The sequence below is a fragment of the Piliocolobus tephrosceles genome, chromosome 17, assembly GCF_002776525.5.
Source record: "Piliocolobus tephrosceles isolate RC106 chromosome 17, ASM277652v3, whole genome shotgun sequence".
Classification (NCBI taxonomy): domain Eukaryota; kingdom Metazoa; phylum Chordata; class Mammalia; order Primates; family Cercopithecidae; genus Piliocolobus; species Piliocolobus tephrosceles.
This window is the reverse complement of record NC_045450.1, coordinates 38,658,031-38,681,651: the sequence shown is the minus strand read 5'-3', so window position 1 is coordinate 38,681,651 and position 23,621 is coordinate 38,658,031. Positions and strand designations below refer to the sequence as shown.

The following is a 23,621-nucleotide window of genomic DNA, read 5'->3' as shown; positions in this document are numbered from 1 at the left end:
CACGAAACTTCAGTATCAGAAACATATGAATGTATTACAGGCACTGGTCTATGCCACCACTCCCAGCCTTTAAAAAATGTCACTGCTAACTGCATGAAAAGTTTATGTCATTAAGTAAAATATGAAACCTCTTGATCCCCCAAAATCTGTTAAAGAACATCTGATGCATAATTCTGGATATTTCATAATTTGTCATTTCAATTAATAATATTTAATAAGAGGGTTATATATGTTCAAGCTACCACCAGTTCTAAGTCTTTATAACCAATGCAGATATGGCTATGCAGGTATGTGTAAAACATTAAACTTTAATTATGATAATGCCAAAGACTCCAGATTTTTAGTTGAAAGCTAATTTTGTCAATGAAAAACAAGTAGGAGATTCATTGAGTGGTATTAAAAAAAAACAAGTAGGAGATGATCTGCCTGAGATTTTTATACATATGAAGGAAAAATTTACAATTGAGACTGTCACAGGTGGTTCCAGATGGACTGAGATCATGCAAAGAAAATAAAAAAAAAAAAAAAAAACCACATCAATCACATTTAACTTGTTAGGAAAAGATGCTATTAAAAATATCATCTACAATCACAGAGATCCTTTCAGGAATGCAGAAAAAATAGATCATACTTCCCTTTGGTTAAAAAAGGGTCATTATTTTGCAGATGTCAATGAGGAGGGAACAGGATGGTGGTTATGTTACCCATAAGGCACGGAAGGGCCAACTTAATGTGTTCCCGGGGCTCTCTGGTAAGTCATTTTTTGGCACTGGGAGCACATTTCTCCATAGAGACATTTTTGTACAATATGGAAAGATTCCCAGCCCAGCCTCCCGAAGTATTTAACCCACAGTGGATAGACACATTGCAAGAGGAGCACTGAGTTCCAAATTGCTGTGAGCCCCTTTAGCTCCTGGACTGAACCCCAGCTCCAGAGGAAGGAAAATGAGGAAAGGAAAGGGATGCTGTCACGAAGGAAGACTCGGTCAACCGGCCTCGAAGTAAGGATTCCTCAGCTGAAGACTGTTCACGTTTCCTTCTAAAATCAATACTGGTGATACCTTGTATTTATGTGTTTTATATATTACAAACTTTCTCATTGGATCATCATAACAATACTCTTCAAAAGGTAACAGGTTTAGCGATTATTCATTAACCAACTTGGGGAAAAAAAAGATTCTAACATCTTGATAATATTCCAAATAAATGGCATGACATCCTTTGGAAATCTTGCTTCCCTTTCAAAACTGTAGGTCTGGTGATCATTATTATTATTTTGCAAACTACTTCATTCTTCTAGACTGAGATTCTTCTAGGATATTTCAGAGGTAATTATAATAAAGTAAATAACAGACTGGAGCTGAATTTAATCCCTCTACCATGCTCCCCCCCACCCCCAAAAAAAACCTAGATGAAATAAGGTATATAATTTGTTTTATATTATATCTTTTCCAGGAAAAATAGAAATTTCTGACATTCCAATCTTGCATCAGGGTTTCTTAATTCATATCTGAAATGCTATGATGGTCTGCTAGTCAAAGCAATCCAAAATAAATTCCAGCAGCCAAGGCTAAAATAGCACCCCAGGGAAAATAGCAGGATCTTCACACCTTTATATCAATTCGAATTTCAGGGTGGTTAAAACTATTTAAAGCAGCAGAATTCATCTTTTTTTCTTTACATATAGAATGTGTGAAATGTGCATATATGTGTGTGCACATGTACGTGTGTGTATTTAACAAAGGTTGTCAAAATTTAGCCAAATCCTACGGAACCAAGGTTAAAACAGAAACCCTGGCTGTTTACTCCAGTTTTTCTCTCCACACACTAAGAGTTAAGAGAGATGGCAAGGCTGTCACTTGGAATTTCCTAGCTCCTGTCACTTTGTCTCAGCATCTTCAGCATTTTTAGTCTTGTTCCTATTGTGTGCAGAGCAGAGGCACTAGGAACGATCCTCTTAACATTCCTGAGATGTACCAGGCACATCCTAGGACTTGGTACCAATAAAGCTCAACTCTCACACAGCTCATGTAAGGGTTAAAAACAGAAAGTCCTACCCACTGGTTTGCTCTGATGTTCCTGGAGATATTGTCACTGGATGTATCCTCAGTAGAATTCTATTCAACACCTCTGTCTTTAAGTACAAAGCTGTAGGCTGTAGCAGCTTTAAGAAACATAAGTATCCCTTTTTTCTGCTGCACAGTATCTGTGTGTGAAATTCTCTAAAGGGGTTTAAGTATTTACCCTGAACACTATCAGAAGGTTTCTAAAATTTTCCTTATCCAGTTGCAAAAACACTTCAAAGAGAATCATAAACACAGTCCTTTGTGCTTTCGATGCACACTGTGTTTTTGAGGTTTAAGCCTGAATTCTCTTGGAATTGCATATTCTTTTTTCCCAAAAAGACAGGATACACAACACTTTCTTGTAAAATTCCTTACTAAAGGTGCAGATGCTTAGGGAAAAAAAATGGAAAACTCTGAAATTCATAAGATAATCAAAAAAGGAATCAAAACATGTAAGAAATTCATTGCTAAACTACATGTAAAATTTCTCCCCAGATGTCTTACTTTTAACAGAACAATATAGCTGTGGGGAATTGGAGTGGGTGGGTAGGAAGGAGAATGGAAAGAACCGAGCTTCCCTGAACACTTTTAAGATAACCAAAAACCAAAGATTTAAACCAAAGATTTTAAGCTGCTCCAGCTGCAAGTGACTTTTTCATTTTTCCAAATTTTCAAAACTAAACATAAAGGTCTGCATACAGGTTTCAGAAACTCAATTTTTGGATGCTTATGACTCTTTATCCACCTCTAATCTGTGCTTATCTTGAGTCACTCAGCACTGCCCCAGTCAAAAAAGAGAATTTACATTTTAATTTAAAACCACTAGACATCTCACATCGGATCCTAAATTATTATAATATACTCTGCTCCTAAATCAGAAATGCTAACCCTGAAAAAATGGGGAGACTGGATTATGTTGGCTGATGTAACTTACTGTGCACATTAACACTGAAAAGAAGGGAGAAAAAAATTATACATACACACGCACACACAAAAAATTGATGACTTTCCCATTAATGCAAACAAAAAAATTCAACATTTATATTTACATCACTTTCTTCCACACATCCCCAAAAATCTTCAATCCTAGAAGGAAGTTTAAAATAAACTTAGCTAATTGAACTATAATACAATAGCAAATACCAGTATACTCAGTAAATATTTCAGTAAATGGAAAAGCAGCCTTGTTCCTGTATTCAGTTTTAAAGAATTTATTCTAAAGCACTGTGATGAGAGCTTCATTAATCTCTCCAAAAATAAACAAACTACTGCTCGGCTCAATCATTCCCTATGACTGTGTAACCTACATGAAGTGTAACCTACGCTGAGGAAGACTCATCCACACAGCCACAGGCAGGCTCCTGGCAAGGGCCTTCCCAGATGACTTACACAGGCCAAAATAGCAGGGGAAAAGGCATGACTCATCTTAAAATTAAACTATTATAACTAACTTGTCAGGGACAACCTTTACCTTCTTAAGTACATTTCTCTCTTAAAACTTTAACAACAAGAAACTGGTTACATTATTAAATAAAACACCTACTCATTTTCCACATCTCTCTGCTCTCCTGTGCCAAATTTTAACATAAATGGATAGAAATAAATGTAGCCTATAGCTTACCTAACATAATTATATGTTGTGTTTTACACTGTTTCAAAACGGATACATTAAAATAATCCAGTCTTGCCTCCTACCCCCTAAAGTCAATAAAGGTTATTAAGGCCAACTGCCATAGAAACGCCTTGCTATAACAGCACAAGGAATTGTCAGAACAGGAAATGCAATTAAAAACATTCAAAACCATCAGGATCTACTTTTTCTTCCAAAAGAAAAAACCGAGGAAAACAGCAAGAATTTCTCTCCAGTATAGAAATCATCAACACTTTTGAAAATGTTTACTCTGGAAACGATTGTCAAATATTTCCATTGGATTATACCAAATTGACCTTTTTCTTTTTTTTAAGGTCAACAGGAAAGGAATAAATGTCACCAATTTAGAGGATTTCGCACCTAGCATTCTTTTCTGTATCACTGTGAATTTGATAGTGTTAAAACATTTTTATAGGTAAAATAAATGTCAGTTTTGCAAAGAGCGATACCAGACCCTGAGAGACAAATGGCCTATCCGTTGAATCTCTGGCTACAGCAAGACTTCCTCACCTCACAGGAGACTTCAGCTTTTCATATTTCTCTTTACCCAGAAAGCAAAGCAGTTGTACAGTTTCTTTCAAATGGTAACTCTCTCTTATCCTGAAGAGTCTTCTCATAATACAATCATCTTGGATGGCGGGGGCGGTGGCGGGTAGGAAGTGCATCGGGTTTTAAAAAAATTAAAATAGAAAACAAATATTTGAATAGTATTATAGTGTTATAATGCCATCCTCAATAGGGAGCAAAAGGAGGGGAAAGGCCAGACTAAATTCCTGGGTTATAAGAAAGGGTTATGTTGCTTTGGGCTTAATGGCTCATAAATTCATGAGGTAATATTCAGGGAAAATGTGATATTTTATCAGAATGTCATTCAAATATAAGGTTTAACATTTACATCACAAGAGCATGGACGGAGTAAAACTATCCGCCGGGAGAAAAATGGCAAGAATAAACAGTGTGATAAAAATGGTGTTTGCTGGGACAGGAAATGGGAAGTGGAGGATGGGGGAGTTTTAAAGACAGCTGACTAAACTTTTTGAAATATGTGACTGGTTATGACATGTGAAGCAATTACCATTAATGGAAGAAAAGCAATTTCAAAGCTCATTTTCCATTCTTCTATATCCTTCCTCAGACTACACCTTCCAACCACAAAGTGAAAAAAGAACACAAAGACAGAAATCACAGCGCAAGTCTCTTCCCTGGTACAAGGGCCGATAAAGGTTGCTTTACTCATAAGCAAAAGGGGAAAAGTAATGTACATATTCCCTGAGGTTTTTTATTTTATTTTCTCAGCAAAAGAGATCGATGTTATTTTGCAGAACAGACAAAATGCATTGATTAAAGAAATCCTTCCACAACACACACGATTTTACAATTCATAAAAAGCATAAAGATAAAAAAGAATCATTTGTCTAAAATGATCATAATTTTGAGTAAGATAGTCCCTGGAAGCAAAGCGAGGACACTCAGAAATTCCATTTGGATTAGTCTAATGCTATACAATCCAAATGTGCACCAAACACTGTACTTTTTATGTTAAATTGCTGTTGAATTTGTTAACCCATAACTGATATCCTGTGTTATGGAATCTTGGAGATTACAGCTAACTTGAAGCAACAGGGATAATTCTTGACAGTTAATGGTATTTTTGTATGCATTTTCCTGAAAGGCTAACATCTTGGGGCCTCCATCTGGTAGCTCAACATTGCCCCCTACTGCTGGCAACTGAGAAAATATGAGGTGGGCTGGTACCAAGTGGAAATCTAACCAGCCACTGCCAATTCCACCCGAGTATACAAATACCAGATGGCACTGCACGAACACAGCCACACAACCGTAGACCCGTCCAACAATTATTCTGTTCTGTCTTTTCCAATAGAAAAAAGAAATTACTTGAATTTGTAAAAAGTCATTTGTAAAAGGCTTGAAGCAATGCTTACATTTAATTTGGAAGAAACATCCCTTTTATCTGGGCCTAAATCTTCACTCTGCTGATAAAGATCATCCCAAGGCACGCTGAGGAGAGACACTGAGGCCACTGATCTCCCTCAGAACACTTAGGAATGCCATGCCAACTGCTGGGAAACTAGCACCAGAGAGTTCACAGAATTGCTTTTCCTTTTGGTATTTTTTATACAAGAGCGACAAAACAAAAGATATTTCCTCTTAACGAATGTGCCACCACCTTCAAATTATTTACGCACAAATTTACTTAGATATAACTAAATCCCTTAAATGAATTCATAATGAATATCACTGGTAAGCTCACAATACCAAATATTTTATTTATTTTGTGTGTGTGTGTGTGTGTGTGTGTGTGTATGTGAGACAAGGTCTCACTCTGTCACCCAGGCTAAAGCACAGTAACGCGATCACAGCTCACTATAGCCTTGACCTCCTGGGCTCCAAAGATCCTCCCACCTCAGCCTCCCAAGTAGCTCAGACTATAGGCACGCACCACCACAGGCGGATAATGTTTTTTATTTCGTACATATGAAGTCTCACTATGTTGCCCATGCTAGTCTCAAACTCCTGGGCTCAAGCAATCCTCCCAACTTGGCCTCCCAAAATGCTGAGAAGACAAGGGTATGAGCCACCTTGCTGGGCCAGACTTTACCAGAAAGAAAAAAAAAAAAAAAGCTCTTGAACAAAAACAAAATCAAGGGCCAGGCACGGTGGTTCACGCCTGTAATCCCAACACTTTAGGAGGCCGAGATGGGCAGATCACCTGAGGTCAGGAGTTGGAGACCAGCCTGGCCAACATGGTGAAACTCCGTCTCTTCTAAAAAATACAAAAATTAAGCAGGCATGGTGGCGGGCGCCTGTAATCCCAGCTACTCGGGAGGCTGAGGCAGGAGAATCGCTTGAACCCAGGAGGCAGAGGTTGCAGGGAGCTGAGATCGCGCCATTGCACTCCAGGCTGGGCGACAGAGCAAGGCTCCGTCTCAAAAAAAAAAAAAAAAAAAAAAAAAAATCAATAAGAGCTCCCTTTCTTATTTGCTCTTCAACTCTAATTCACAGAGTTGTCAAATTATAACTTCAAAGTCAAGCTGATGTCTTAGAGCTAAGGTTCATCAAGTTAAGAGGTTCTAACTCATATGCAAATGGACAAAATCAGAACTACACAGTAGGAGGAAAAAAAACGTTGCCCTGAAACTGAAGCTGCCTTTATATAAGAAGCCCATAAAAATGGAGAGTACTCATAACAGGCTTAGTTTAGGAACAGAACTGACCAAGGAGATTTAGGCACAGACTTTTCATTAACTCCAATTCAGTTTCACAATGCTCAGTTTTGCATCGATTCAGGTCTTTGGAGAAATCAATTTTTGTGATACTATTAATACATTAAAAGGATTATAACATTCCTTCCCCAGACACATATCCATGAAAAGGTATGATTTAAAGATTTTAGATGTCTGGAAAGCAAGGACTTTTGGATTCTGATCCCGACTTTTAAACTGGGGCCTTCAGAGTTGTGACTTGACATTTTCATTATTATAAAGGAGGAATTAGGGTAGACCCTATGTTAAGTGTTCTTATCACAAAAATAATAATTATAATAAATAAGACAGAAGAAAACTTTTGGAGGTGATGGATAGGTTTACGGCATAGACTGCTGTGATGGTTTCACGAATGGACACGTATCTCTAAACTCAGGTTGTACACATTAAATACGTACAGCTTTTTGTAGGGCAATCATACCCCAATAAAGTGGCTTTAAAAAAATAAAATAGGGATTAGCAATAGCTATCCATTTTTGCAGATTAGTTCATTGTTTCCAGCACATTTCAAATTCTGTGCAGAGGTACTATCTCCAGAGTTTGCAGGCGTTTACCACTTTTCTACTACATTCCAAATCCAATTGTTTGAAGGCAGAACAGTGAGGTGGTGAAGAGCAAGGACCCCAGAGGCAGCCTTCTAGAGTTCAAATTCCAGCTCCCTCACCGGTTAGCTGGGTGACCTTGAGGAAGTTACATAAACCCTTTGTGTTTTGGTCTCCTCGTTAGAAAAACGGGGAATACAGGGTCAGGCGCGGTGGCTCACGCCTGTAATCCCAGCACTTTGGGAGGCCGAGGTGGGTGGATCACAAGATCAGGAGATAGAGACCACGGTGAAACCCCGTCTCTCCTAAAAATACAAAAAAATTAGCTGGGCGCGGTGGCAGGTGCCTGTAGTCCCAGCTACTCAGGAGGCTGAGGCTGGAGAATAGCGTGAACCCAGGAGGCGGAGCTTGCAGTGAGCCGAGACTGCGCCACTGTACTCCAGCCTGGGGGACAGAGCGAGACTCTGTCTCAAAAAAAAAAAGAAAAATGGGGAATACATCACACCTATGTTATGGGGTGCCATAAAAAGTTAAAGAAGTTATATAGAAAACACATAGAATAATGTCTGGTACTTCATAAGTATTATGTAAGTGTTTGCTATTATTATTACTATTATTTAAATTAAGACTTAGTGCAAGACCTCCATGTGGCTTCAACCTGCCTTCCAGCTACATTTTATCCCACATCATCTGCACTCCTTGCTCTGGTCACACCGGACTTCCTCACTTCTGGCCTTGTTTTTACAGTTCCTGGAGTCTAAAGTTCGTCCCCAGATCCCCCATCCCATCATACTCCTCAGCATTCAACGGCCCCAAAAGCCACATCTGCCATTTCACCACCATCCCAGCCAGCTCAAGTGGTCTGAATGTAATGCTCCCTCTTCTGGAACTGTGATTTTCTTTTAACATTTAACATATATTACCGGATTTCATTTTAGCTAATGTCATACCTGGTGATATTCGTGCCCCTCTCCTTGTTCAACTGTTGGATCACAGTGGTTGAGAGCATAAGCTGTGGAGCCAGCCTGCCTGGGTTTCCCCCTTGCTTTGCCACTTACTCAGCGGCCTTGGGGGAGGCCCTTCATTTCCCTGTCCCTCGGTTTTCACATCCATAAATTCAGGCCTGGAAAAGTTTCTATACTTCTTAATATTGCTGTACAATTTTTTAAAGTTAATACTGGGAAAACAGAGTAGCACCTGATGCATATAAAAATGCCAATAAGTGTTAAATACTATTTTCAAATTGTTATTCTCTTATCACCACTTCCTAATATATATCCAGCACATGCCTTATGAAGAGAAAATAATAAATGCTTATTGAACTAAATTGAGGTTGTACTGACAAAATCCTGGCTATATCCATCACCTTACCAAGAAGAACCTAACTTGATAATTAGGAATAATTAAATCTACATTTGCCTATGCAAATGAGGCAGTGGAGGATTTGTATAACACAGCAGTCCACAAAACACAGTCTCAGGCCTCATGGACTTACCACACCCTCCATCTTCTTCCACAGTGCTTCCAACTGAGCCATGGGTTGACACCACCAGTCAGTGCACTTTCTGTATCGATTGCCTTGAAACCAAAACTGCCTCAGCCACTCAAACTCGACCTGTGGACCATAAAGAGAAGATGGTGGTTTTAATTCCCTTGTGATAGACAAGCAAGGACAATGACTTCGTCTCTTAATTCTCCTTCGGTAACTTGATGGCCATAGAATGAGAAAAGGTGAGAAAGGTCAGCCTAACCAGTTCCCAATATAAGCTGGCAACTCCATAGCATTTCTGCAATGCTAAGAAAAGATTAGTCTTAAAACTGAGGTCTGGCCAGACGTGTTGGTTCATGCCTATAATCTCAATAGTTTGGCAGGCCGAGGCATGAGGATCGCTTGAGGCCAGGAGTTTGAGCCCAGCCTAGGCAACATTGCAAGATGCTGTCTCTACAAAAACAATTAAAAATAAATGGGCCAAGCACAGTGGTGTGTGCTGGTCGTCCTGGCTGCTTGGGAGGCTGAGGCAAGAGGATTCCTTGAGCCTAGGAGTTTGAGGCTGTGATGAGCTCTAATTGTGCCACTGCATTCCATCCAACCTGGGCAACAGAGCAAGAGTCTCTGTGTTAAAATAAAATAAAATAAAATAAAATAAAATAAAATAAAATAAAATAAAATAATTAAAAAGCTGAAATTCTCTTACACAACCCAGCTCATGCCAGAGAGGGGTTTTCAATCACATTTATCAGTCAGATGTGAGGAAACTTTAAGTCAATCAACAATAAATACTGAGATCCTAATTATAAAGCAGGCTGTACTATGTTTGATGGGAAAGGCATAAACCGAATGTGTTTTCATTAAATGTCTTTATTTAAGGCTGGTATTAAAAGCAAAACATGAATACATATTAGGAAATATTAATTATAACTTTCTTAAATTGCAATAAATTAACTTACCCATGGGCCAGGAGGAGCTGGTGATAATCTTAACCTGTATATATAAAACTAATTATGGAGGCACACATGAAACCTACAAAGCCATTCAAATTGTCACTTGTCAACTCAGGGCAGGTGACAATAGGTTAAAAAGAAGAGTAGCAAACATATTAGTACAAGTTGAATATCCCTTATCTGAAATGCTTGAGACCAAAAGTATTTCTGATTTTAGAATATTTGTGTTATATACTTACTGGTCAAGCATTTCAAATCCAAAATCTGAAATTCTCCAATAAACATTTCCTTTGAGCATCATGTTTATGCTCAAAAACTCTAAATATTAGAGCACCTCAAATTTCAGATTTTCAGATCAGAAATACCCAAGTAACTTACTTTCCTTCCGATGAATCTACTCTGGTAAACTTCAACTGTTTGCCACCTTGGCAGTCCTCCTATTCCAGTCAAATCCCACCCACCCCTTCCCCAAACAGCCCATGTGGTCTGAAGAGGCTCCAACTCCAATGCCAGGGGTGGAATATGCAACCCAGGTTTAGGCCAATCAGGCCACTAGATTCTGTAGTCACAGAACTAGGATTGAGAGAAATAGGAATATGTCCAATCAGAATAAGTCTCAAGACTATCAGAAACTACAGGAAGAAGACTCTGCAGCTATTTTGCCAGCAATGGGAAGAATGGAGCTAACATAGTAGGGGGTAACTGCAAGATGAAAAGACAAAAACCACATCCTGATGATATCAACTGACCCTTGATCAAACTATTCCTGAAACTCTTTTTACTTAAGCCAGTTCAGGTTGAATGTTTTGCCCTTTGCAACTAAAATAATCCCAAGATATTTAGATGAGTGGCTGAGTTAACCTATGGAAATATAAAAAATTATTTTCTATCCATTTTCTAATTCTTCTATCATTCATCAACTTGAAAATCAAGGTACAATGCTACTGATCTTAAATACTCTTTTTACCACTGCCCACTAAAGAAATGTGGAGCCGGCCGGGCACGGTGGCTCACGCCTATAATCCCAGCACTTTGGGAGGTCGAGACGGGTGGATCACGAAGTCAGGAGATCGAGACCATCCTGGCTCACATGGTGAAACCCCGTCTCCACTAAAAATACAAAAAATTAGCCGGGCGTGGTGGCAGGCGCCTGTAGTCCCAGCTACTCAGGAGGCTGAGGCAGGAGAATGGCGGGAACCTGGGAGGTGGAGCTTGCAGTGAGCCGAGATTAAGCCACTGCACTCCAGCCTGGGCGACAGAGTGACGAGACTCCGTCTCAAAAAAAAAAAAAAAAAAAAAAAACAGAAATGTGGAGCCACCACAGCTTCATGCTGGGTTGTCTGGCTTTGCTAAGGTGATCATGTTCCATATATAGACATGGAGCTATTATAATCTTCACCTGTTACCGCAAAGAATTTTTTTTGTGTGTTTATCCATATTGAACTTTCATGAGGCAAACAAAACCAACTTGTGAAGATTTAACAATGGTGAAAATGGCTCAAATAAGTAACCTGAGAATACCAAGTCATATGAAAAGGTTTTAGTTTACATTAACTAAATGTTTGTTTGCTGTGTAGGACTGATTTCAGTAAAAGCTGTTTAAACAAAACAAAACAAAAAAGGAATGTAGACACAATATTAATACAACAGTTGCTAAACCTTATCTGTGCTATTAAAAGACAGTGGTTAACAGATGTAACCTTGAGTACTTTGAAAGATGAATGAATACAAGTGTGGTTCAACTTCTGTGAAGATACAGGTTTAACAACATACATACTTCAAGAAAAAAATGAGTTCCTTTTGATGGATTTCACATAAAATTTGTTCACACTATGGAAAGAGCCTGTTAGCAAAACATCAAGTCCTATGTTAGAAAGAGTTGACAAGGTTTTAAAAGATTTTCCAGTCTTTGGGCTGGTTATGCCCGTTGAAGAGGCCAGAATGGATAAGGCTTGGCAACCATGGTGGCTCCGGAAATAGACTATCATATGTAATTAGTTCATCCAGTCTATCAGGGTACACTAGAAATGATTTCAGTCCATTAAAACTTGGAAGCAAAGAGAAGGCTATATCTAGGGGCTCTGCTATTGGACAAGAGAGCAAAGAGAGAGCCCTGGCTATTTTAATAAATAATGCCTTCATCTTCCCTTGGATGCCCAACTATCTTTTGAGACAGATAGTATCATGGTTAAAAATAAGGGCTCTGGCCTATAATCCCAGCACTTTGAGAGGACATGGCAGGAGGATCACTTGAGCCCAGGAGTTTGAAACTAGCCTGGGCAACACGGTGAGACCTCATCGTTACAAAATAAACAAATAAACAGTTAGATGGTTGTGGCGGCACCCGCCTGTGCTCCCAGCTACTTAGATGGCTGAGGCAGGAGGATCACTTGAACCCAGGAGGTTGAGTTTGCAGTGAGCCATGATTGCGCCACTACACTCCAGTCTGGGCAACACAGTGAGGCCACGTCTCTAAAAGAAAAAAGAATATAGGCTCTGGAGTCAGTTCAAAAGTGAGTGCCACTACAGAATAGCTATGTCATCTGTAAGACAGAAATAATTACTGCCTACTCTCTGTCAGGCATTTGCTAGATGTCAAGAATGCATACTAAACAAGACCACAAGGTTTTGGACTTCCTGTCCTCAAGCGTTTCACAATCTTACAAATTTTCTGACCAGGAGAAGCTTTAATGTCCATGTCAATTCATGCCCACCCCTTCCCACTAATGCCAGTCAGAAACGTTCAACAACACTGAAGACCTTCTCCCAATCGAATTTTATTCATGAGTTGAAATATTGCCCATGAGATACAATCTCTATGGACATCAAATCTAGTGGCATGCCTTCTATTCAACTCCATGACCTGACTTTTTCATTTCGATGTTGTGGGTAAAAACTATTACAGGATTTTAATCAAATGCCACCTTTACCAGTTCCCCCTGCCAACAGAAAGAAGTAGCTGACTCTCTCCTTAAAATTAAGTAAGAAGGCAAAAAAATATTTCCACCTGCTTGATTCAGAGTCTGAGTTAATAAACTCTGGAAATTAGGAAGGAAAGCTATAGCATGGACACTTCACAAAAACCAGAGTCAGGACTCAAAATATAGCGAGTCCTTATTACTCTGGGGCTAAAAAACCAAGCAAACATCCATGTCTAATCATATTGACTGACTGATGAAGCGGTAACCACGGCAGAACTTGGGTATTCCTCCCTTCTCCAGAGTTGTAGGCCGTCAAAGGAGGCTCATAGCTAACAGAGCAGAAATAAGAGGCAAGTGGTCAGGAGAGCAAATGCTGATTTGAGGCCAAGGAACATTGCACGGGTGACACATCCCTGAAGACGTCAACAGCAGGGAGACAACCTGTAGGAGCTCTCAGGGTTCTCTCAAAGTTTTCATGATACTTACAAACCAAACTCCCTGATTTTGAACATGCACTTAATGGAAATAAGTCTAGAAAAGGAGAAAGGAATAGAATCAACCCACATATCTGGACTTCAGTCACTGGGCACTTAGGCCTTGGAGAGAAAAGCTAATAAGATTTCAAAAGAATATTTCTGAGCCACTTTATCACCATATAGTTGTAAATCATCTCCATCATTCCAACGGGTCAGTAAATGTCACCTACTTTTCTTCTGCTAAGTTTGTTTAGGCTCTTGATTTGGTCCCAAGTCAGCCATAGAGTTCCCTCATGAGATGTGTGACTACGCCCCTTGGGATTAATGTCTCACTGTAATAACGGATAGAAGTTACTTTGCTGAGAAAGAAATTAGACCAGGAAGACATGGTAAGGCTCTATCTACAAAGAGGTACCCTATGAAGGCCCTTTCGCAGTGGTTATACGGAAGCCAAAAGTCTGGTCAGAAGAAAATGAGAGCCAAACAATACCGTCAAACATTCCATTCTTCTAGGGGACCTTTACTAAGAGAAGAGGCTGAATTCCATATTTTACTATCTTTAAAAAGGAAAGTGCGCCATTTAATAACATGGAAGAAGATTCTGCTTATAATTAAACAGGAATCTTTCCTAAGCATCTTAAATTGGAAAAACTATATCTCCAATAAGGTACTCCAAAACATATGCCCAAACTTCTGAAAACTGCTTAGTTAGAAACCATCCTAGACAAGGAAAACAAACCACTTCTCAACCCACACAGACTGAGAGCTTGCAGTATGTAAAATCAAGAGTTTCATCCTGTGATTTGTCCAGCAAAGACACATGGCCTTGCAGAAACAGGCAAGCAAGCAAGCAAGAAACTGGGAGAACTCTTATGGACAAGTGGGCTTTCACTGAGCAATAGGACAAAGTAAAGAGCGGGCATGCAACTGCTAAATCCCAGGCCAACTTGTATGGCAAAAGAACAATATCTGACAATGTGCCCTGACATATGGAATTAATTGTGAAAGTAAGGAGATGACCTTGAAGAATCAGAGATCGGGGGAATGGTAAAGACTGGCACACCACTATTTAAATTCAAGATCACTGTATCTATTCAACTCCGGGGGCCGAGGTTTCTGATACAGTACATCTCTGCCCCACCTGCCTAACGTATAAGGTCAAAAGCAGCCAGTCACTTTCTGAAGCAGACAATTTTTTTTTTTTTTTTTTTGAGATACAGTTTTGGCCTTGTTGCCCAGGCTGGAGTACAATGGCACAATCTCGGCTCACTGCAACTTCCGCCTCCCAGGTTCAAGCGATTCTCCCGCCTCAGCCTCCCAAGCAGGTGGGATTACAGATACCCGCCACCACACCTGGCTAACTTTTTGTATTTTTACTAGAAACAGGGTTTCACCATGTTGGCCAGGCTGATCTCAAACTCCTGACCTCAGGTGATCCACCGCCTCGGCCGCCCAAAGTGTTGGAATTATAGGCGTGAGCCACTGCACTCAGCCTGAAACAGATAGACTTAGAAGACAATATTCTGTTAGATACACAGTGTGATTTTACAGATTTCTCCCATCCATTGATGGTAACAAAACATCACAGTCAGTCACAAAAGATGAGAAAGGATAGGGAAATAAGATAGCCTATATGCATGTTAAAGAAAGCACCCATTCTGCCAGTCTGACACGAAAATTGTGAGTGTTTTGTTTTGTTTTGTTTTGTTTTGTTTTGTTTTTGAGATGGAGTCTCACTCTGTCGTCCAGGCTGGAGTGTAGTGGCGCAGTCTCGGCTCACTGCAAGCTCTACCTCCTGGGTTCACACCATTCTCCTGAGTAGCTGGGACTGACTACAGGCACACGGGGTTTCACAGTGTTAGCCAGGATGGTCTCGATCTCCTGACCTTGTGATCCGCCCGCCTTGGCCTCCCAAAGTGCTGGGATTACAGGCGTGAGCCACCGCACCCGGCCCGTCAGATTTTTTGAGAAGGAAATAACTAAATTTCAAGATTAGAATTTCTATACTGTAAATATGCAGAAAGACATAACTTTGCTCCCTGGTCTAATTCAGTGAGGTCATCAGGCCCATAAATGTCTTCCTTCCTGAAGTTCTGGCTATCAGCAATGCCCCCAGCAGGGACTAATAAGACAGAAAGTAGTAGAACACCCATCAGGCACAATGAAGGGAAGCAAGTCAGACCTGAGCTCAGCATTAGAAGTGGTTACCAGTCCCCTGAAAGGCAGAATAGCTTCCCCTGTGGTTCTGGAGATTGTGACAATGTTTCACAAAGTGTGGAGCAGTTCACAAGATATTAAATTACTTATAAAGACATTAAAAAGATATTATGTCACTATAGGAGACAACATTATTTCTCCTTTGCTCAAAACTCTTCAATGGGCCCCCGTTTCCTACAGAGTAAAAAGGAAAGGCCTTGTCCTTACAAGGGCCTCCAAGGACCTATACAATCTGCTGCTCCCCAGTCTCCTGGATCTACCTCTGTGACCTCTTCTCCTATAAGTAGCAGCCTTACTCCCTCCACTCAAACAGTACTGTTCCTGGACTGTTCCATGGACTCCAGACATTCCCCCACCACACAGCCTTTGCACTGGCTGTTCCTTCTGCCCAAAATGCAATTCCCCAGATACCCACGTGGCTGTCTCTCATGTCCTTCAATTCTCTGCTCAAAGGACATCTTTTCAACAGGGAGACTCTCTAGTTCTCTCAGTTTCCATCATCTTGCTCTGTTTTTTTTCTGTAGCACTTAGCAACTTCTAACATACTGTATAATTTACCAATGTATTATGTTTATTACTTACCATCGTCTCCCTGTACTAGAATGTCTATTTTATTTACCAATACATACTAAAGTACCCAGGAGAGTGTCTGGCACATGCTCAGCAATTAATTATAGAAAGGATGCATAAGAACATTTTTTAACTTCAAATTCTCCATCAATCCTTCTTATTATATCAAAAAGAAAGTCTCAGATAGGTGAATGAACTTCAGTTCTCTACCACATTTTAGTGTCTCCTTTTTTTCTTTTAATGGTTTTTTTTTTTTTTGAGGTATAATTTACCAGCCATAAAATTCACACATTGTAAGTGCAGACTCTAATGATTATTAGAAAATGTATGAAGCTGTGCAACCATTACCACTAATCTCCCTTCTTAACATGAAGAAAGGAAACTTGAGGCTCAGAGCCTCCTCCAGACAAGAATATCTGCTGGAATGTAATAACATTACTCTGTTTTCATTGGACCTATTTTTCTGGATACTTTTTCTTTTGGCTAATGATACTGGATTTCCACTTAAAGTAGCAATATAAAGCTTCCTTTTTAAAGAAATGTATATATGTTAAAAAAGAGTTGATTTAAAGTAAAATATTAAGTAACTAAACAATGCATGTAGTCCAAAGATAAAGTAAATATTGAGAGGGTATTAGTGGGAAAAGTAGAGTTTGTGAAACTTTGACCCATGGGATCCAGACCTGCTGGTCTCACAGACTGCAGAATTGCAACTGATGTCATCAATGAAAAGCAAGGCATTGACACTTGCTCCCAGGGCCTACCCTCAATTCCCAGCAGTCTTTGCTGGGAGACTATTCTTCCTGAGTCTCTTGTGCTTCTGCGTGTCTTGTGAGGAAGCAATGACTGTCTTGTGTTACGGATTGTCATTGCAAAGATGTTTATACAGCAACAACCTTGATAGAGAGAGTTTCTCCCTCCAGAACAAAAGGGCAGGTATGCATATAGGCTTGGAAGATAAAGACAGTGTCTTGACCTACAGCAAAAGACAGGCATGCTTACTACCCTTCGAAAAAGACTAGGTTTCCATAGCTCATGGTTCCTCTCCTATAATGTAACCCCTCAATGTGTACATGTTATCTGGCCTACTTTGCATTGCCCTATAGAAACAGAAGCTGGGAGAATGCTATGCTCTGTATGTGTATGTCCCTCTAAAATTCTTTTTTAATTAATTAATTTATTTATTTATTTATTTATTTATTTAGAGATGGAGTCTCACTCTGTTGCCCAGGCTGGAGTGCAGTGGCACGATCTAGGCTCACTGCAAGCTCCGCCTCCTGGGTTCACGCCATTCTCCTGACTCAACCTCCTGAGTAGCTGGGACTACAGGTGCCTGCCACCACACCTGACTAATTTTTGTATTATTATTATTATTTTTTTTAGTAGAGACGGGGTTTCACTGTGTTAGCCAGGATGGTCTCGACCTCGCGATCTGCCTGCCTCACCCTCCCAAAATGCTGGGATTATAGGTGTGAGCCACCATGCCCGGCCACGTCCCTCCAAAATTCTTATGTTGAAATCCTAACATCCAAGGCGATGGCATTAAGAGGTGGGGCATTTCAGAGGTGAGAGATCACGAAGGCTCTGCTTTCATAAAAGAGTTGAGTAGCCTTATAAAAGAGACCACAGGGAGCTCGCCTGGCCCTTGCGCCATGTAAGGAAAGTGAGAGGGTACCATCTATGAATCATGAAACAAGTCCTCACCAGACACCAGATCTTGAACTTGATGCCACCTAATCTTGACCTTGCCACCCTCCAGAACAGTGAGGATAAATTTCTGTTGTTTACAAGCAACCTGGTTTATGCTATTTTGTTACTGCAGCCTGAACAAAATAAGTTCGTGAACCAACACAAAAATACTGAGACTCTAGTGACTGCTATTGATGTACGTAATAACCTGTCCTCCATCTCTGACCTAAGAGTCTCATGTCTTATACCAATATGAAACTGTGGCAGATTAACTTGTTAGCTTGCAGGTAGGGTAGAATCTCAGATCTTTCACAACTCTTGAAAGTCTTGCCAGGCACGGTGGCTCACGACTGTAATTCCAGCGCTTTGGGAGGCCGAGGTGGGCAGATCACTTGAGGTCAGAAGTTCAAGACCAGGCTGGCCAACATGGTGAAACCTCGTCTCTACTAAATTTATAAAAATCAGCCAGGGGTGGTGGCACGCGCACCTGCAGTCCCACCTATTCAGGAGGTTGAGGCAGGAGGATTACTTGAACCTGGGAGGTGGAGGTTATAGTGAGCTGAGATCATGCTGCTGCACTCCAGCCTGGGTGACAGACCGAGACTCTGTCTCAATAAAAAAAAAAAAAAAAAAAAAAATCCTTACCTCATTATGAATTTCTTCTCCTTGTTTCAAAACTGCAGGCTCAAAGGATTTCAAAGAGACATCACCATTGTCCACATCATCACGGACATTCTGCAGAGCCAACTGACAGCGTTGTAAAATATAATCCAAAGTTCCTGTTGAGCACTGTTGAGACAGAACCAGCAATTACAATTATGGGCAAAATCTAAGTTTACTATGCCGCCCTTCCTAGGATTGTTCATATTTGTCCCTGGCTGTGAATTCACCTATTGACCCCATGGCTCAGTCTATACTCCTTTTTTTTTTTTTTTTTTAATTTCAATTTTGAGATAGGGTCTTGCTGTGTCACTCAGGCTGGAGTATGGTGGTGTAATGTTTCACTGCAGCTTCAACCTCCAGGGCTCATGCACTCCTCCCACTTCACCTTCCCGTATAGCTGGTACCACAGGCAGGCACCACTCTGCCCAGCTAATTTTTCTAAATTTTTATGTTGTAGAGAGAGACAGGATCTTGCTATATTATCCAAGCTGGTCTCAAACTCCTGAGTTCAGGCAGTCCTCCCACTTCAGCCTCCAAAAGTGCTGGGATTAGAGGCATGAGTCACTGTGCCCCGCCTGTACTCCTTAACTCAAGAATTACTAGAGTGGCCTGTTCCACTGGGCTCTGTGCTGCCAGTTTGGCCTCACGTGGGCCACTTAGTTTGCTGGTTTTCTTTTACGTGGGCCTCATATCTCTAACTAAACATTTGGGTCCCTGAGGCTAATGCCCTATTTATATATGTTAAATACATTTTCTATATATACTACAACATCTAGAACTGAGTCCGACAAGTAGAAGAAATTTCATAAATAATTATTGGATGAATAACTGGTTAACCAAGAAGTCAAGGACACTGACTTTTTATCTCAAATGCCCTGAGACTAACGATAGGAAAGAAAGGTAAACAGGCTGCCGAACTGGTTCAAAAGCACACTAAATGGTTCCGTAATAACAGAGGGGAAAACTGAAGTTATAATCACAAGGCAAAGAACTCACTTCCCTTTTCTGCAAAAATCATACACTAGGCAGTGGCAGTTTTTGGCAGAATAGATTCTTCAAATAATGGAGAATATTTGGCTTATGATCAAGGCACATTCAAAGGCACAACTTAGTACCTGGGCCTCAGCAAGGACAGAGATAACTAGTTCATCCCTCTCTGAGTTCGTGGGAGCAAAACAGAGGTCAAATGGACAAACTCCTTTTTATAAAGGATCATATGTTGGAAAAGAGGCTGATGCACATGGGCAGTGCATCTGCTTGTTTTGATATTGAAGTGATTTCCTAGAATAATAAAAAGTCAGCTATAAATACCCTTCAGTCCCAACAAGGAAAATGTATCCCTAAAATACTTTGGTTTTATTATTTGTAATTTAAACTGAGTCCTTGTAAATAACCTTGAAGGCTAATTCTCTGGTATAAAATTTCCTTGCACATTTACTACTATTTTATCCAATGCAACATCAACAAGCCTGGGAAAAACAAAGTTTCTGTGCCAAGAAACAGAAGTTTGACTAATACATATTTTAATATGAAGATCCCAGAGTGCTGGGTGCATAAGGGCAGACAACTCCAATTTCCTGCCCAAAAACACTCCACAAAGAATAAAGGTGAATGACCACTCATTTTTGTCCCACAGCAACCTCTACAATATCTTTTTTTTTGAGACGGGGTCTCATTCTCTGGCCCAGACCGGAGTGCAGTAGCATGGCTGATCTTGGCTCACTGCAATCTCTGCCTCCTAGGCTCAAGCAATTCTCCTGCCTCAGCCTCCCAAGTAGCTGGGATTAAAGGCGTGCACCACCACGCCCGGCTAATTTTTGTATTTTCGGTAGAGACAGGGTTTTACCATGTTGGCCAGGCTGGTCTCGAACTCGTGACCTCAAGTGATCCACCCACCTCAGCCTCCCAAAATGCTGGGATCACAGGTATGAGCCACCACACCCAGCCTACAACATTTTTTAAAATGACTTCTATCTAGAAAGTTTTCCTACTTGCACCTTTACTTTCCCAAGTATGGAGTGAGCTACATAGGTTATTAATCGCATTTTCATGCAAGATTGGAAACAACCTAAATTTCTCAACAATAGGAAAACTACTTTAATGAACTATGGTTGCAGAAAACAAAAAGAGAGAGAGAGTGTGTATGGAATAATTTTTTTCTGGATGTATAGTGTTTTGTTTTATTTAAATAACCTATAATCAGGCCTAGTTTAAGTTTTTTTTTTTTTTTTTTGGTAACAGCTTTATTAAGCTATAATTCACATATCATAAAATTAAACCATTTAAAGCATATAATGCAATGTTGTTTCATATATTCACAGTTATACAAATATCACTGCAATTAATTTTAGAGCATTTTCATCACCCCAAAAAGAAACCCTGTACCATTTAGCAGTCACCACCCCCAACCCCGCCTGATTTCCAACAACATTTCCAACCCTGGGCAACCACTAATCTACTTTCTACGTCCATGGAGAGGCTTATTCTAGACACTTCATATAAATGAAATCATATAATATGTATCTTTTGTGACTGGTTGCTTCCATTTCTTATGTTTTCAAGTGTCATTCATGTTGTAACATGCATCACTACTGTATTCTATTTTAATGCCCAATAATATTTAACTGTATGGATATGCCACGTTTTATTTATCCATTCATTAAGTGATGAACCTTTGGGTTGTTTCCACTTTTTGGTGATTATGAACATTTCGGTAGAAGTTTCCATCACTCTTGGGTATCTACCTAGGCATGGAATTGCTATGTCACAGGGTATCTTTGGATTTCACCTTCTGAAGACGTGCCAGACTGTTTCCCAAAGTAACTGCACCACTATCCATTCCCTCCGGCAGTGCACACGGGTGCCACTTCCTGCAGGTCCTCACCAACACTTGTCACTATCTTTTTTATTCTGGCTATTCTAGTGGGTGTGAAATGTTATTCCATCGTGGTTTTGATTTGTATTTCCCTATGACTAATGATGTTCAGCATTTTTCATTTGTCTGTTGGCCATTTGTATACCATCCTTTTTTGTGTGTGTGAGACGGAGTCTTGCTCTATTGCCCAGGCTGGAGTGCAGTGGCACAATCTCGCCTCACTGCAACCTCCACCTCCCAGGCTTAAGCGATTCTCCTGCCTCAGCCTGCTGAATAGCTGGGATTACAGGCATGTGGCACCACATCTGGCTAATTTTTGAATTTCTAGTGAAGACGAGGTTTTACCATGTTAGCCAGACTGGTCTTAAACTCCTGGCCTTAAGTGATCTGCTCACCTCGGCCTCTTAAAGTGCTGGGATTACAGGCATGAGCCACTGCATCCGGGCTGTGACATGTTAATTCAGTTCCTTTGCCATTTTAAATTGGATCATTTCTCTCTTGAATTACTGAGTTGTAAGAATTCTTTGAATATTTGAGATACAAGTGCTTTATGAGATAAATGATTCACAGATATTTTCTCCCATTCCATGGATCCTCTGCACTTTATTTATGGTACCCTTTGAAGCAGAAAAGTTTTTAACTTTGATGAAGTCCAATTTATCTGTTTTTTTCTTTAGTTGTTTATGCTTTCGATGTCATATCTAAAAAGCCATTACCTACTCCAAGATAAGAACTATATATTAATGAGTAATTACTACCAAAGTTTACTGAAACAAAACTACAGAACCATGTACTTTTATATTCAAAAATATTTTAAAATGTTTTTGAAATTACATACATTTTTACTTATATATTAAATATTACCAAAAGAGTAAAAAGAACCTTTTAACACTGGTTGCCTCTGGGGACAGGGACTGGTTGGCCTAAGGAGAAAGAGACTTTAACTCTATACCCTTAGGTATTTGTTTTTATTTTGAACCATTTGCATTAACTACCTATTCAAAATATAATTATGCATAAAATTTAAATTTCTTTAAGAAGACATTCTGTATTGAATCCCAAGAATATTCTGACACAATTATCAAAAACTAAAATCTAGGCTGGGTGCACTGGTTCATGTCTGTAATCTCAGCACTTTGGGAGGCCGAGGTGGGTGGATCAATGAGGTCAGGAGTTCAAGACCAGCCTGGCCAATATGGCAAAACCCCATCTCCACTAAAAATACAAAAATTAGCCGGGCTATCTGCTACTTTCTACTCTGCGCTGTGCATACTCTTTAGACTATAAGCATCTTGAAGACACTGAACATGACTATTCCCGTTCACAAGTCCCTACAAGAATAACTTGAACACTATAAAGTTCAATGAAAGTTTGAAGAATGAACAAACTGAAATCCCTTCTGAATTGTAATTCCTGCAATCAAAACTTGCTGATGATTTAATCTCTCTTGCTTTATTATGTATAATCTAGTGTACAAATGAAGCCAGAATCACCTTCCACACAGTGAGCTTTAGTTGTTCCTATCTCCTATTAGTTTTTCATCAGAATAAAATGAAAAGACAGTAGTAGCCGTAGAAGTAATTTAATAATAGTAGTAGTAGCGAACTTCTTTGAATGTATACCAGTCACTGTTCTAAAAAGACTTACATGTATTAACTAATTTAATCCTCATAAGAACACTATGAATTAGGTATGATTATTTTCCCCATGAACATATTTCCCAAGCTTTTTATTTATCTTTTTGTACAGCCCTTTGAACCCAGCACTAACGAGACAGTCTACTCTTCCGGCTTAGATTAGGAAAGACATCGAAGGGTGCACTTAAGTAGCCATATACTCAAGTGATCCACAAGAAAGGGATTCTTGGGAGGGTTATAGCTAGAAAGACAGATGCCTATAACTGGGGAAATGAAATCCTTCCATACAACATAAGGCACATATTAGATGTTTTATAAATACTTGCTCCTCTCTCCCTCCCTTCTTTCCTTCCTCTGCTCGGCCTTACCAACCTTCCTCCCTCCCTTCCCTCTTTTCTAACAGAACTCCTTTTAGGTCTCTAAGACAATTATTTCTGTGTTTGTTTAAAATTTGTCCCCCCAACAAAAGTTCACAAAGGTGGTGGGCATGATGGTCATGTTGATGGCTCTATCTCCCAGGCCTACAGTTTTGGACACATAACAGGCACTCAAATATTTAAATGAATGAGTGAATGGAAAAGAGAAGAA

General features: G+C 39.9%; 1 protein-coding gene across 3 annotated transcripts in view; it reads right to left on the bottom strand.

Annotated features, from left to right (window-relative positions):
• Nucleotides 1-23,621, bottom strand: part of FTO (FTO alpha-ketoglutarate dependent dioxygenase) — a 416,623-nt gene that overhangs the window by 213,027 nt on the left and 179,975 nt on the right. For all 3 annotated transcript variants that reach the window (XM_023209953.3, XM_023209954.2, XM_026456851.1), the window contains exons 6-7: nucleotides 18,504-18,647; nucleotides 9,039-9,158 (exon numbers count right to left, since the gene is read on the bottom strand). In XM_023209953.3, the coding sequence (XP_023065721.2) occupies nucleotides 9,039-9,158; nucleotides 18,504-18,647 (264 nt within the window). The remainder of the gene's footprint in view (nucleotides 1-9,038; nucleotides 9,159-18,503; nucleotides 18,648-23,621) is intronic.